We start from the raw sequence: 16023 nt of genomic DNA, 5'->3' as shown, positions 1-16023 counted from the left end.
TTTGTAAAGCCTGTCGACAAGGTGTGAACAAGACTCACTACTCCATTCCCTTTCACGACAAACCAATTGCCATAAAGCATAGACTCACATGCAAAACAGAGTATGTAGTTTATGTGCTGCAATGTCCATGTGGGCTTTGCTATGTGGGCAGGACTCGTCTGCCCGCCCACAAACGGATCTTGCAGCATCTTCGAGCCATCTCAGGAAAAGATCCATCTTATCCAGTAGCACGGCATTTCGAATCGACCCATAACAGCAACCCTGATGGATTAACATACTATCTGGTCGACACAATCCCACCCCTCAAGAGGGGAGGCAATAGGGATGCGAAATTACGACTACTGGAGACAAGATATATCCTGGAGTTTAACAGTAAGAACCCGGGAGGCCTCAATGCCAGTGAGGATATGTACACCTGCCTATAACAAAATCTATAACAATATCTTCAATAAATTGACAGTCTACATGTTAGTTTATCAACTCGTGGTCTGTGACTCACATATCTGGGACCAGATAGAGTCAAGATGACATACCTAGAGTGTTTGTTTCCCCAAGGGAATTATTTTTAAACCACATTCACATTCCATTCACGTTGGGTGGCTTTCCCAGTACTCCTATGGGGGATATTAGAATATCCAACAGCTCTGCACTAATCCTAGCCAACATTCAGAGACTAGGATCTTTAGATTAGAACAGTTTTAGGCTAATGGTGGGGTTTTGGGATTGCGAGGTAGGATATTGTTTCATGCAAGATTATCCACTCCTCCCATTATCCTCACCGGGCTTAGCATTATTCTGGTAAAATCAATGTAAATATTAAGTTATATGAAATTTTGGATTGCCTTGTAAATATGACTTATTTAATTGGTTTTTTAATATGTAAAAATGGCTTTTAATAATCGTCTATTTTTCACATATTTATTTGTATATAGTATATGTTTTTCTTAGCATTTGAAAAGTATATATTTACATTACCTTGGGCACTATGCCCTGAATATGCTGCTTGCTGCTAACATTTTTGGCAGTATTTCTATTATGTCTACTGTTTGAATATGTCACACAGCTGCTGTTGGGTTAAGTGGATTCCACACTATATATACCCTCATTTGTGTCATTGACACATCATGTGATCAAGCCTCTACGAGAGGTGAAACGCGTCATGACAGTTGCTGGCTGGAATTTAGATCACGAATAAAGCACTGAAAATTTGCACTTATTTGCGGTTTCGCTCTGGCGTTATTTTTGCTGCCGTTGTGGAGAAGGAGCATGATGGATGGCGTCCTTTGACATTATATATATATATATATATATATATATACACACACACATTTTTTCCCTTTTTGGGGGGGGGAACCCACCAACCTCCAATTGATTTCATTAAAAACATTTATATTTTCTTTTTGGGAGGGGACTCCTCAAACGCCCCCCCTTTTTATTAACCATACCACCCAATACCCTTACGCATCCCTAAACCCTAAAAGTACTCTTACCACCCTATACCCCTACCCACCATAAAACACCCTTTCCAGCCTATACCCCTACCCACTCATATGTTTTTTCCACACTATATGGCATTACAGGAAAGATTCATCTCTCCACGTGTATATTCTAAACATTGTAAGCTAGGGCATTTTTTATCTGATTTACATTAAACTGATTCTAATATATTGTTGCAACAAATTAGAAACTACTTTAGGTATGTTTAATTTCGCACTACATATTCTGCTTTTATGCCCCAAGCCTGCAAACATATTATATAATTTAATTGAAAGAGAAAGGGTAATGGTGTAAACATATAGAATACAGAATAATATACCATCAGTCAATTCAATTCATAATCTTTATTTCGGTACATTAGTACCATAAAAGATACATCAACAACAATTACATATATATAAAAAACATAATCATCATAGTCAAAAAGAATTTCAAGCGTGACAAAATACAATACTGGTAAGAAACCGGAAACACTTACGGGGACAATTGTCATTACATTAAAAACCTTATTAAATAATTAAAAAGGTTTATAAAGGCATATACAGTTTAAAATTAAATTCTTTAAAACAGTTCTGGATGGGATAGATCATAATTGTCCAACTATTTCAATTAAAATTTCAGACCCGATTTAGCTCTCATATAGTTTGTAGCTAATAAAAATCTACTGATCCCAAAGACAATGACCTGACTAGTATCATTTTTTAAGATCCTTCCTGCCTCTTTATATGATCTTATGCCTATATTTAAACAGAGGTCTAATCCATTTCTTTCTAGGTACCAAATAGGCCGAAAAGAAGAACAAAACATGAAGGTCATCTTCCCTCCCTCTACTGGAACATAAACTGCATATGACATTGCTGTCTATAGACCACTTTGCTACACTTGCATTTATCCTTAAAGTGCCGTCATATGTCAAAAGGATATTGCAAGTCATCTTGGAGTTCTATGGCTTACAAAGGAATTCACCCTCTGCCCTCATTCCTCTGTATGGCCATGGAAATCCGAAGGTGACTTGTAATATCCCATATTGTATACCAGAGAGGTGCTTTATCTCATTTATTGTTATTAACATTACAGCAGCTACAAATCCCCACAAATTGTATTTCAAGTGCCCTTGCATCACCTTTGGGGCCTTCTAGAAAAAAAGACTTGCCAATCTAAAAGCAAAGATGTATCACCAGCAGCCTCCCTGATCTTCTCTTCAATATGATGCCTGAACCCCTAGCGTAAAGAAATGACAAGTGAGGAAACCAGCACAACAAGCCGATAACGGACATTCTGAGAATCGGCGATCTTCTTTACCTTGTTCCAGTACTTAATGCCAATTTGTTTCCTATTTTTCTTCAAGATCAAGGATTCTGAAATGTTATGATCAATATTCTTGCTTCTTAGTTATTGATGAATTTTGTGTCGTTATTTAGTTTGCGCCTGTGTGTTTGTTGTACCTCTTCAAAGTGGGTGACTTGTTTAGACCACACAAATGAGGTGATGGAGAATCTTTCCTTGGCCATGCCACAATTATTTTTTTAGCTTATTTGCGTTGTTAGACTGACTGACTAACCCTATGCAAACCACCCACAACCCATCTTTCTAGAACTAGCTGCCTGGCCACATCCCTTCTGAAATGGAACAAAAACACACAGACACAATGCTTCAGCTGTACTGGGCTCAAGGGTGTAGTACATCTTCGGTGCACGTAAACTACCTGCCTGGGACCCTCACCTGGACATTCCCTCCAACTCAGGTACAAAGATTCAGGATGCAAAAGCAGTGAATGGAAATGACTCAATCTTCATCCCTCGGTGTTTCCTTGGAAAGTGCTCTTTTACCCTGTTTCTATGCTCCTCTGTACAATTACAGCGCTCTGTAGTGTACAATAAGGCGGCTTGGAAGGGTTAAAACATTTAACAAAAATGTGCAAGCAATAAATATTTGAAAAGGGCAGCTGGTAATGGCAGTGTGGATCTGAACACGTGTATGGAGCTTGAGTGAGTCAAAGGAACACACTATTTTCCTTTTATTATTACCCCTTCTGCCATCTGGGGAACAGTGCAGCAGGGGGACTCCATGTGCTGTTCTTAGTTTAGTATGTATGTATGTAAACGGAGTATGAGAAACCTATTGAGAGTTAAGAAGTATGCTATTCACATTTGTATAGCGCCGGTAGCATGGCCTTGATGCACTCTGAGCTGTCTGCAATGCTTGCTTTACAGCGCTTCAGAGTTCATCGAATTCACTTACTAAGATAAAAGTGAAGTATGCCAAGTAAACCACAATAGTTCACATAGGCCCAGATGCATTAAAGGAAAATCTGGTCGCAAAGGGGCAGATTCTCAGAATCTGCCCCTTTGCGACCGGTATTTTTGCATTTGGGATGCATCATCCCAAATGTAAAAATCGCAATTTAAGGAATCTCTAAATTGGGATTTCTTAAATTGCGATTGCATTTAAGGAATTCCAACTTGAGATTCCTTAATTGCAATGCAACAAAGTAAAAAGAATAGCGATTTCGCTAATAGGGGGAGCAAATTACCATGAAGTTCAACTTCATGGTAATTTGCAAAAACTGTGCATTTTTCAAAGTTTCATGTTGCGCACACACATGCACTTAGGGCATGTGTGTGCGCTACATATGTGCACATATTAATTTCAGGGGTGCAACAGGGTGTCCTTTGGACACCCCTGCACCCTTGAAATTGCATTCTCAATTTGCGATTCGCTAATTGCGAATCGCAAATTGAGAATGTCTTCCCATTCATTCCTATGGGCCTCAAGGCCCATAGGAATGAATGAGGAGGTATTCCTTAATTGCGATTCGCAATTTGAGAGTCGCAATTAAGGAATTTTTAGAAATCGCAATTTTTTTAGCGATTTCTTCATGCATAGCATTTTGCTATTCCTTATTAGCGAATCCTTATTTTTCGCTAATAAGGAATCGCAAACTGGATGCTTGATGCATCTGGGGGATAGTCCCATTAGAAATTTACAATAGATGAGAAGCATGCTGTGGAGCCTAGGAAAACGAATACAGTTTCAAACACAGCCAAGTGTAAATATCTATCGTGCATCAAAAATCTTTATACGTTTAAATCAAATTATAACTCAATAATACCCATCACGTGTTTACACATCAGCCTGTGCATACCAGAATCTGTGCCAGGTGAAGAAAACAGTGCAGTCCTAAAAGGTGTGCATTTTACAACGAATATCTGCCTAAACACCTTCTGTGTTATTTGTTCTATGACAAAAGGACAAGGATGAAGATTTCACAAGGCCTCGGCGGTGTAGGAATGCTAAAGGCAGAAGTTATGGTATAATATTTTAGATATATTTATTTGCCTGGTTTATGAGCTGGAGAATCAGTAGTGTATTTGTGGCCTGTCCTTTTGTAACGTGTGTTTTGAAATAAATAATATATATGAATCATGTGCGGGCATTACCTAGAGTTTTTTGTGGTTTTTGGAAACCACTATACCCAGCAAAGGTCCTATCTGGACTGTCTTACTCGGCTACAAGGTGTTCTGTGAGTGGTTTGCATTTGAAGTATCGGGTAGTGCGTTGTGGTGTTGTGAGCATGTCCGAAGCAGGTGAATACCTAACAATATTGCTCGGTAGATATGTGTGATATGTTCTTTCTCCAATCTATCGTGTTGGAGATATCCGTATGTGTTGTTTTTGGCAGAAGGTTCTGATGGGAACATGTTGACACCCAACCCAAGTGTACGGCATGTCTGTGCAGCGTTGTAAAAATGCACTGCAAGTTTCAGCTGCAGATGAGTGCTAGTGGGACTCTGTGACAGCCATTTAAATTACAAGAAGCACTCAAAGCTCCCTTTATTTATAAAACTTGCACTATCTCACTAATCTATTTCTTTAAACACAGAAAATGTGCCATCCGAAGCTTGAGCAACAAACTTTAGCTTTGCGACTAAGGGCCATATGTAGGAAGCCAAATTGAGATTGCAATTTGGGCAGTGTGCTGTGTAGCAGACACATACCCACTAGCAAAATGAGGAATCGCAAAATGTGCGATTCCCTATTTTGCGAATGCATTTAAGGAATCCCAAATTGCGATCCCTTAAATGCAATGTAGGAAGCACCCAAGTTGTGCGATTTTGTCTTAAGTAATCGCAAATTACCACCAACTTCAGGTAGGTGGAAATTTGCAATTTCTTTGAAAAATGCACTTGTTTTTGCATTTTTCAAAGTGCCATGTGGCGCACATACATGCCCTTAGCGCTTGTACGTGCGCCACATGTACACACATGCTTATTTCAGGGGTGCAACAGGGTGTCCTATTGACGCCCTTGCAACCTTGAAATTGCATTCTCAATTTGCGATTCTCTAATTGGGAATCACAAATTGAGAATTTCTTCCCATTCATTCCTATGGGCCTTCTAGCCCATAGGAATGAATGGGAAGGTATTCCCAATTTGCGAATCTCAATTTGCGATTCGCAAATAAGGAATATGTAGGATTCGCAAAATATTTTGCTAATCCTACCTACATTGCGTTTTGCGATTCCCTAATTGCGATTCCCTAAAAATCGCAATTTGAGAATCGCAAAAGCCATTTTAGCTACTCCCTAAGACGTTGTTGAAAAATAGCAAATTGTAGAACATTTGTGTCCAAGTTAGGCCGAGGGGGATCAGGCCCATGCCAGAGTTTCAGAATAACATACTATGCAAATGGGATCCACTTACATTTATTGTATGTACTTTTCTCTAATGTTAATACTCTGGAAATTTGGCACTTCTCTTCCTTCAGTGCATTCCACGTGTTAGGCAGGGGCCCATTAGCTAATGTATGGGATAAAGATGTAAGTAACTGTAAATAGTCATCAGAAAGGTAGGAATAAAAAGTGTTTTTATATGGGGTACGAAAATGATGATTTGTTTACGGCCTTCACACAATTACCTTCATATCGATCGGAGAGCTGTTTAAAACTGAGCTGTTGATCGGGGATGGAGTCCCTGACCCTCCGGGAATCCTCGACGTGCAGGTTGGAGCTCATCTGCTCATCCAGCTCATCCATGACGTCTTGATAGCTCTTTCCTTTTCCTGCTTTATGGGGCTTTCCATGCGAGTCCCTGACAGCCTGCTTAGCAGAGCGAGCATACATGCTTCCGTCCTCCACCACATATCTAAGGAGGCAAAGACGCAGTGTGACCATCAGCAAAAACTCATGGCGGCCGGCCCCCTAAAAACCTGCACCCAGAGTTTGGACGCTCTGGCGTGCACCTGCAAGGCCACTGACTTTAAATCACGGACACTGGATTTACACAGCAGCGGAGGACAACATTGAATGAAAGGAAGGCTCAAATTATGTGGCAAGAAAAGGAAAATGATGCATCATAATGCAGCACATTTTGCCAAAGTATTATTTCCTTATTTTGTTATTTTTACAGATGGGAACACCATCTCATTAGTACCTGAAAGATGGCCGATCAACCTTTCACAAGGGCCTTCCACTGCACTGGAACACATGTGGCCACATTTTTAGCAACTTTTGATCCAAATACAATTTATTTTTTAAAATCTGCAGATTATGCACCAGATGATGGATTTAAAAACAGTTTATTGATTTTGTTGGTGTAAACAATCCAAACAATTGTCGCATCATTTTGCATTACAGAAGTCATCTCAGATTATACAGTTTGTCGTCTGATATTACGTTTATTATCATACAAATTGTTTCATTATATTTGCTATAATCAATCCACATTTGCATGTACAAGTATTTACAGTTGTATAGCTGTTGTGCCTGTACTCATTTTAGATGACTCTGTAATAAAGCAGTCCAACCTGGAACTGGATAACCTTTCCCAACTCCCCATTATCCCACCCCCCACCCCGAGCTGGCTCACTCTTTTATTCGTCGCCTTAGAGTGCATTTGTACAGATTCCCTTTGGGTTGTCTCGTCTTAAGCAGTTTCATATTAGAGAGCATTGTATAGGGGGACGGTGTTACGTGGACTCAGTGACTTGTGGAGGAGGGGGCGACACTCACTAGGACCCATTGGGTTCCGCCAGATCCTTAGCCTCCAGTGTTTCCAACATCTGGTCCCATTTCATGGAAATGGGAATTTTGCGTACCCCACGTAATTCCTCTCTTCTATTGATGGCGCTGTCCGCCCCTCCCCATCGGACCATCTCTGTGTGCCTGCACCAGATGATGGATAATGCGGCAAATCTAGAACTATAGGGAAATCGCGCAGCCGCAGAATCACATAATTCCAGTGCCCTGCTTTAGATGAACTGACTGCTTTGATGTGCCTTTTGATCAAATTACTTACCTTTGGTAACACTCTTTCCAGTAGAGACTATCTAGCTGCAGGTTCCTCAGCATTTGAATATTTCCCAGGTGTCACACTGGATTCTGAAATATTTCTATGCTACCTCTGCATGCCGAAAGGAGGTGCCGTGTAGCTTTGCACTGATGCTGTTCCACTCCAGAAGTAACATATGGGGTCTATATAGGCACCACTCCTGCAGGCAGATGTCAGTTTCTTTTAAGACAGTCCACAGCCCCAGACGTGGATGCTTAAAAGCAAATTGATAGACCACAATGCAGATTCCTAGGCTTGGAATTTTATGAATGGGTAGAGTCAAATCACAGAACAGGGAGGATGGGACGCTTGGTGAGGAATCTTGAGGATTCCCCACAAAGAGCTGATTGCCCACTCAGTCATCGATCGATATAGAAACTTAGTGCTCTTTTGAGGTCTAAGTGATGGAGTTTTCCCACTTCCTTAAAAGGGTGAGGCGGAGCATACAACATTGGTAGGGTAATGGTTTGTTGAATGTGGAATGGCGTCACTACTTTCGGTAAAAAACGATGCCCTTGACCGCAGGGCAGGCTTAACTGGGAAAAAGGTGATGAGTGGTGTATGAACAAACACACAGATCCTGAAGCTCACTCACACGCCGAGCTGAGGTGATGGCACATAGGAACACAGTATTGATGGTGAGGAGCCATAGGCAACAGCTGATGAGTGACTCATGCAGAGTACCCACCAAATAAGTAAGGACGAGATTAAGGTCCCATCAGGGCATCACAAAAGGGGAGGCTGGAGACAGATGCTGCAAACCTTTCAAAAACCACATCACAACCAGCGATTAAAAGAAGGGTGGCTGTTCAGGCAATCACAGGAAGGCCAAAAGAAAACCTTTAACCATGCCAAAGCAAGGTCTTGCCTGTGGAGGGACAGAACAAACAGCAGGAAATCTGAAAATTAGGCCTGGAGGGTGTCAATTTAGCGTGTACTGCACCAAACCACAAACTTGTCCCATCAACAGGTGTTTAAAGTCTTTGTAGAGGGACGCCTGGAAGCCAAGATGACATCAACTCCCCCCCCCAGGGAGATCAAATGCATTCAGCTGGCACCGCTCAATCTCCATGAATGAAGGTGGAGACTTTGACGGCCAGGTGGAGAACTTGGCCTTTCTGGTGTGTCAGCAGATCATCCCATAGGGGCAGCCTGATCGGAGGGCAGAAACTCAAGTCAAGTAGTTCAGGATACCATACTCTGTTTCCAGTCCGGAATCATAAGAATGACTTGAGCTCACATGGTTCTAATCTTCTTGAGAACTTGGGGCAAGAGTAGTATTGGTGGAAAGGCATACAAGAGTTCCGAGTTACAGTCAGGGTGAAACATGTCTCCGAGTGAGAAACTTCAGCAAACAGAAGTGCTGACATTGCGCGTTCTAGGCAGTGGCAAACAGATCGAGCCAAGTTTCTCCCTATTCAGCAAAAAGACCTTGCACCACTTCTGGGTGTAACTGCCACTTATGATCCACTAGGCGCCAACTGCTGAGTTTGTCCGCCCTGGCATTCAATGAGCCTGCCAGGTGGTTCACAACCAGGAAGATACTGTGGCATTCCAACCACTTCCTGGGACGCAAGGCCTCATGGAACAGGTTCTGTGACCCTATCTGCTATGTTTCTGGTGGTGTTGTCCGTGAGCACCTGTATCAGCCTCCCTTGATAGACGTCAGGAAGGCTTTCAGCGGCAAGCAAATAACCGTCCGCACCAAAAGGTTGATATGGAGCCAGGACTCTGCCGGAGACAAGAGGCATATTAGCTCCACCTCTTCCAGGTGGCCACACCAGCCCAGAAATGATGCATCAGTCACCATTGTGAGCTCTGGGTGAGGAATGGACAGTGGTCTGTCGCTTTACAAATTGTGGTACAGTAGCCAACACTGCAGATCTTTTAGTCTCCTCCGACATCTGAAAGTGATTGGTGAGGTACCCTTGATATTGGGTTCACTGGAACTTCAAATCCTACTGCTGAGTCCACAAATGCCACTTGGTGTGCTTGACGAGCAGGATCCAGGAAGCCATCAGTCCCAGCAGCCTCACAGTTGATCTCACAGAAATCCAGGATCAAGATTGATAGATTGGAATCATAGCCTGAAAGTCCCAGAATCCCTTTCAGAGGAAAGGCACAAAACTTAACTATGTCCAGAATGTCTCAGATGAAGGGGAGCATCTGAGAAGGAGTGAGGTGTGACTTCATCATGTTTATAGTGAACCCCAAAGATGGAAGGAGGTTTGCTGTAGTTTGGAGGTGGCTGACGACTGGTTGGGGCGAGCCCACCTTCAACAGTCAGTCGTCGAGATAAGGAAAGACTGGCACCCCTGACCTCCAAAGGTGTACCGCTATCACTGCCATAACTTCCAAGAACATTTGAGGGGCACTGGTGAGGCTAAAGGGGAGCACAGCTAACTGAAATGCTCATCTCATACCACGAACCGCAGGTAGCACCGATGGGCCGGCAGGACAGAAATGGAATATGCTACTTACCAGTATGCATCTGTTCTTGTCATGTAGGGCTGCTGACATTCATATCTGTGCATAGATCGCCGCCTAGTGTTGGGTCCGGATGATTGCACCTTGTTGTCCTGGAAGAGTCTTCGAAGTATCACAAGATAGGTGACTCCTCCCCTGGACTGCAGTGCGCATGGGCATCTTCTCCATCCTCAGATTGTTTTCCGCCATTGTGGCAGAGATGGAGTATAGCAAAGTAAGAGATGGCCATGCAAAAGATAATATTGCTAGAGAGAATACTGCAGCTGCAACAGGCACCGGGGAGGAGGGTGGGCGATATGAATGTCAGCAGCCCTACATGCCAAGAACAGATGCATACTGGTAAGTAGCATATTCCGTTCGAGGCAAGTGGGCTGCTGAATTGATATCTAGTGCATAGAATGTATAGCAGTCTCCCCCTAGCGGCGGTTGCCCGTGCCAGCTGCAGCAGTCTGAAAAAGAGTCTTGAGTACAGCCTGCCCTACAGCTGCCTGCTGTTTGCAGTGTACATCTACGCAGTAGTGTTTGGTAAATGTATGTATGGTAGTCCATGTGGCTGCCTTACATATGTCTTCTAGAGGAATGTTTCCTAGGAAAGCCATGGATGCCCCTAACTTGCGGGTTGAATGCGCTCTTGGGGAAACTGTTAATGTGCGTTTAGCTTTTTGATAACAAATTTGCATGCACTTAACAATCCATCTGGCTATACCTGATTTGGAAATGGGGTTGCCTTTGTGCTGTGGTGACAAGGCAACAAACAGTTGCTTAGTCTTTCTGAAAAGTTTTGTTCTGTCTATATAGTACAGGAGAGCTCTTTTAACGTCTAGGGTATGTAGTGCCCTTTCTGCCACGGATTCTGGATTTGGGAAGAATACTGGCAGTTCTATAGCTTGATTGATGTGAAACTGGGATACCACCTTCGGCATAAATTTAGGGTTTGTTCGCAGTACTACCCTATTTGCGTGAATGAATTTGTATGAATGGCTCCTGAATAGTTAGGGCTTGCAGCTCACTAACTCTTCGAAGTGATGTAATTGCCACTAGAAAAGCCACTTTCCACGTTAGGAATTGTATCTCACAGGAGTGTAGAGGTTCAAAAGGAGGTCCCATTAGTCTGGTTAGAACCTCGTTTAGGTTCCAGACAGGTGAAGGTGGGTGTCTTGGAGGAATGATTCCTTTGAGTCCCTCCAGGAAAGCTTTAACAGCAGGTACTCTGAAGAGTGAAAGGTGCTGCCTGTTCTGAAGATAAGCTGCCACCGCAGCTAAATGTATACGTATGGAACTGTAAGCCAGATTGCATCTGTGTAAATGTAACAGCTAACATATGATGTTTTGAGTAGATGCATCTAGCGGATTTATGTAATTATTGTTACAATAGATGACAAATCGTTTCCACTTCGCCGCATAGCATGCTCTGGTTGTAGGTCTTCTTGCCTCTTTGATAATATTCATACAGTCAGGAGGCAAGTTGAGGTAACCAAACTCTATGACTTCAGGAGCCAGATCGCAAGGTTCAACTGTTGCGGATCTGGGTGCTGAATGTCGCCATGGCTCTGCGTTAAAAGACTGGGTGTTAATCGCAGCCTTCGATGAGGAACCACGGAAAGTTCTAGGAACGTGGTGTACCATGGTAGCCGCGCCCACGTTGGAGCAACCAGGTTGAGTGTCATCTAGTGTTGTCGCAGTTTGCGTGCCACTAGTGGTATGAGCGGGGCTGCGGGAAAAGCGTACGCAAACTTGCCTGACCAGTTCATCCATATCGCATTGCCCTGAGACTGCGGATGTGGAAACCTGGCGGCGAAGCTTTGGCATTTTGCGTTTTCCCTTGTGGCGAACAGGTCTATTTCTGGGTGACCCCACCGCTGGAAGTACGGTTGCAGCACTGAGGCATGTATCTCCCACTCGTGCATATGGTGGCTGTGTCTGCTGAGCAGATCTGCCATCTGGTTGTCCTTGCCTGGGAGGTGTTCCGCCATGAGAAAGATGTTTCTCTGAATGGCCCAATTCCACATGCTTTGCGCTAGATGGGACAACTGTGGAGATTGTGTCCCTCCCTGCTTCTGTAAGTAGTACATGGCAGTCATGTTGTCCGTCCGGATCAACACGACTTTGTTGCACAAATGTACCTTGAACGCCTTCATTGCCATAAAGATTGCCATCAGTTCCAGCAGGTTGATGTGCATCCTTTTTTGCTGTGTCGTCCACAGTCCCTGCACTGTGTAATGGAGGACATGCGCTCCCCATCCTAGGAGAGATGCGTCCGTTGTCAGCACTATTTGTGGTACAGGCTCTTGGAACGTCGTCCCCTGCAAAGGTTTTGTGGGTTCCACCAATGCAGAGAGCTGTATGCGCGACCGGTCACCAACACTAGGTCTTTTAATTGTCCTTGAGCCTGGTTCCACTGCCGTGCTAAGCACTCCTGAAGCGGACTCATGTGTAGTCTCGCGTGAGGGACTATGAAGATGCAGGAGGCCATCATGCCTATCAACTGCATAAACACCCGTGCCGTGAGCGAGTGTTGGGGTCTGAATTTCTGAATCAGTAGTAGAATGCTCTTGATTCTTGCGGAGTTTGGCTGCGCCTTTGCTGCCAGAGTGTCTATTGTTGCTCCCAGGTACTGTTGTACATGGGCGGGCTGAAGATGAGACTTTGGGTAGTTTAATGAGAATCCGAGGCTGTGTAGGAGGTGAATAGTGCGGGACATGTGGCTGGCACATTGCTGGGCTGACTTTGCTTGGATGAGCCAGTCGTCCAGATAGGGGTAGACGTGAATATGGTTTCTCCGTAGGTGCGCCACTACTGTCGCTAGGCACTTGGTAAACACCCTGGGGGCTGTTGTCACTCCGAAAGGCAGTACCTTGAACTGGTAGTACTGATTTTGGATGGTAAACCTGAGATACTTCCTGTGCGCTGGATGTATTGGTATGTGGAAATATGCATCTTTTAGGTCTAGTGTTGCGAGGAAATCTCCCTGACTGAGCAATGGTAGAACTTGCTGTAAAGTGAGCATGTGAAAGTGTTCTGACAAGATGTATTGGTTTAGGGGCCTGAGGTCCAGTATTGGCCTGAGAAACCCGTCCTTCTTGGGGATTCAGAAGTACAGCGAGTACACCCCTGTACCTTGTTGCTGTATAGGGACGAGTTCTATGGCCCCTTTTTGCAGCATGTTGATGACTTCTTGCTGCAATAAGTGTATGTGCTCTGCGGACAGAGGACGGTGCCTTTGGGGTATGTTGGGTGGAGTGGATGTTAGCTCTAGACAATAGCCGTACTGAATAAGTTGTATCACCCACCTGTCTGTGCTCATGCTTTCCCAGACTGGCAGGAACTGTTGTAACCTGCCCCCGACCGGTGTTACATGGTCCGGGGGCAGTGACCAGGCGTCACTGTTTAGTATTTGCAGAGGATCTGGTGTTGTTATTCCCTCGTCCTCTGCCTTTACTGCTGTTGCCACGGTATCCACCTCTGCCTGTTTTATTATAGGTGGTTTGCGTGCTCCCTTTATTGTATTGAGTCTGCTGGGAAGCCTGGCCTCTTGTAGCTCCTCTGTTATTGGAGCGACGAAAGGAGCCTCCTCTGAATTGTTGTGACTGCAAGGCACCCATAGATTTGGCTGTCTCTGTGTCTTTTTTAATCTTCTCTAAGATTGTGTCCACATCAGGACCAAATAAAAAATCAGGGTTCACAGGCTGATTTAATAATGTTGTTTGAATCTCCGGTTTGAACCCAGAGATGCGTAACCAAGCATGCCTTCTGAGCATGACACTTGTGTTGATGGCCCTGGCTGTAGTGTCTGCTGCGTCTAGCGCACATTTAATGGATGCGTTGGATATCAGTTTCCCTTCTTGTATCAGTGTTTCTGCTCCCTCTTTGTAAGCATCAGGCAAATGTTGTAGCAGTTGCTCTAATGTGTCATAATGCGCCCTATCGTATCTGGCTAATAGGGCCTGTGTGTTGGAAATTCTCCAGATATTAGCTGCTTGAGCAGCTACCCTTTTCCCAGAAGCCTCTAATACTTTAGACTCCTTGTCTGGAGGAGGAGCATCACCAGTAGTTTGTGAGTTGGTACGTTTACGAGCATTGGATACCACCAAAGAGTCCAACGGCAGCTGTCCCTTAATGTATGTAGGGTCTACAGGCGCCGGTCTGGATTTTCTTTCAATTCTGGGGTTAACAACCCTTGCTCTTGTGGTTTCCTTGAAAATGTCTCCTGCGTGTTTAAGGACACCTTTTAACATTGGCAATGTTTTAACTGATTTCTCTGAAGTGGAGAAAGTGTGGAACAAGAAGTCCTCTTCAATTGGGTCAGCATGCATGTCCACATCGTGATTTTGAGCTGCCCTTTCTATTAATGCGTTAAACGCTGCTGTATCTTCTGTTGGCGAAGTTTTGACAGGATAAGAAGGAGTATCGGGAATAGTTTGTGACTCCCCCTGGTCATTAGGGTCTGTCCAGGCTTGAGTCTGGTCATCCTGATCATTGTCCGCAGGGTAAGAATATTGTTCATCATAGTCATACCCCATATCCTCATTAGAGCGTGTGGGTGAGTATGCAGAAGTGTCCTGGCCATGGTACCCTACAGCCTCGAAAAGGACAGGCGATGTTGAAGAATCCCTTTTCTTTTTGAGTGGAATTTTATATGATTCCATAGGATTTTCCGACCTGATATTTCTTTGATGAACAGTAAGTCTGCCGGTTTCGGAGTCGATAAGTAGCTTCGACTGATTATCATAGGAGGGCTCCTGGTACAGAACGTCCTCATCCAGAGGATGACTCCTTTTTCCAAGTGACACCGTCTTGGGTGTTTCGACCCCTGTTTTGGGATCGATCGCCTTAGGGCGTGCAGTTGGGGGCAGCCCGAATTTTATCGGTGGCATAGCGTCTTTAGACAGACTGACCTTATTCGGTGCCGGCGTCGATATAGGACTGACCGACTTCGCCCCGTCGTTTTGCCTCTGGCCTTGAGTCGACTTCGGTGCTTGTGGCGTCGGAGGTGCGATCTTTTGCCTCGATTCGACGTGCTCCTTCGAGGCGCCTTTGTGTTTTGGCTCGAGGGCTTTGACGAGCTGTGGTCTGTCGACTCGTTGCTTCGGATCGAGAACCTTCCGAGCCTGTAGTCCCTTGTTTGTGTCGCTGTCCGTCGACCTCGTCGGTTCAACGTGCTTGGCTTTAGCGATGGACTTTAGCGCGCCAATCTTCGGCTCGACACCCTTTATGTTCGACCCCGCAGGGTCGTCGACACTTGTTTTCTTCGTCGACTCAGACGTGTTCGAACTCTTTAATCCGAAGACTGTTTTCAGTAGTTTCGGTTTCGTTTTTGACTCGGTGGCTTTCGGTTTCGCTTTCAGTAGTGCGACCGATGGGCTCGTGTGATATATTCTTAGCCGGGCCGAGACGCGGGGCTATAGAATGTTTGTCATGATCTTGGCTAAGGCCTTTTGGCGATGCCTCAACCTGAGCCTTTGGAAGTTTCATAGTGTCTTTTTCGGGCCCAGTACCCACTGCTGGGCCTGGTTCATCGCTCGAGTCGTCATCGACGGCTCCAATGGGGGACGCGTCGTCCCTTACCTCGTCGACGTTTTCCTCATCGACGTGTTCTTCGTCGTCTTCATAATAGTTGGAGTCGTGCTCCGAACCCGGATCCGACGGCTGATCTGGATCCTCAGTCTCGACAACCTCATCGTCGTCTTCATCGAAGACATTCACCGGGTCG

At 44.6% G+C, this 16023-nt stretch overlaps 1 protein-coding gene across 2 annotated transcripts in view; it reads right to left on the bottom strand.

Annotated features, from left to right (window-relative positions):
- The window catches only part of DHX57 (DExH-box helicase 57), a 539830-nt gene that overhangs the window by 176245 nt on the left and 347562 nt on the right, over positions 1 to 16023 (bottom strand). For both annotated transcript variants that reach the window (XM_078649008.1, XM_078649007.1), the window contains one exon: positions 6415 to 6641. In XM_078649008.1, coding sequence (XP_078505134.1) covers positions 6415 to 6641 — 227 coding nt within the window. The remainder of the gene's footprint in view (positions 1 to 6414; positions 6642 to 16023) is intronic.

Source organism: Lissotriton helveticus, chromosome 6 (genome assembly GCF_964261635.1).
Source record: "Lissotriton helveticus chromosome 6, aLisHel1.1, whole genome shotgun sequence".
Lineage (NCBI taxonomy): Eukaryota > Metazoa > Chordata > Amphibia > Caudata > Salamandridae > Lissotriton > Lissotriton helveticus.
Note: the sequence above shows the minus strand (reverse complement) of the source record. Positions and strands in the feature narration are given on the sequence as shown.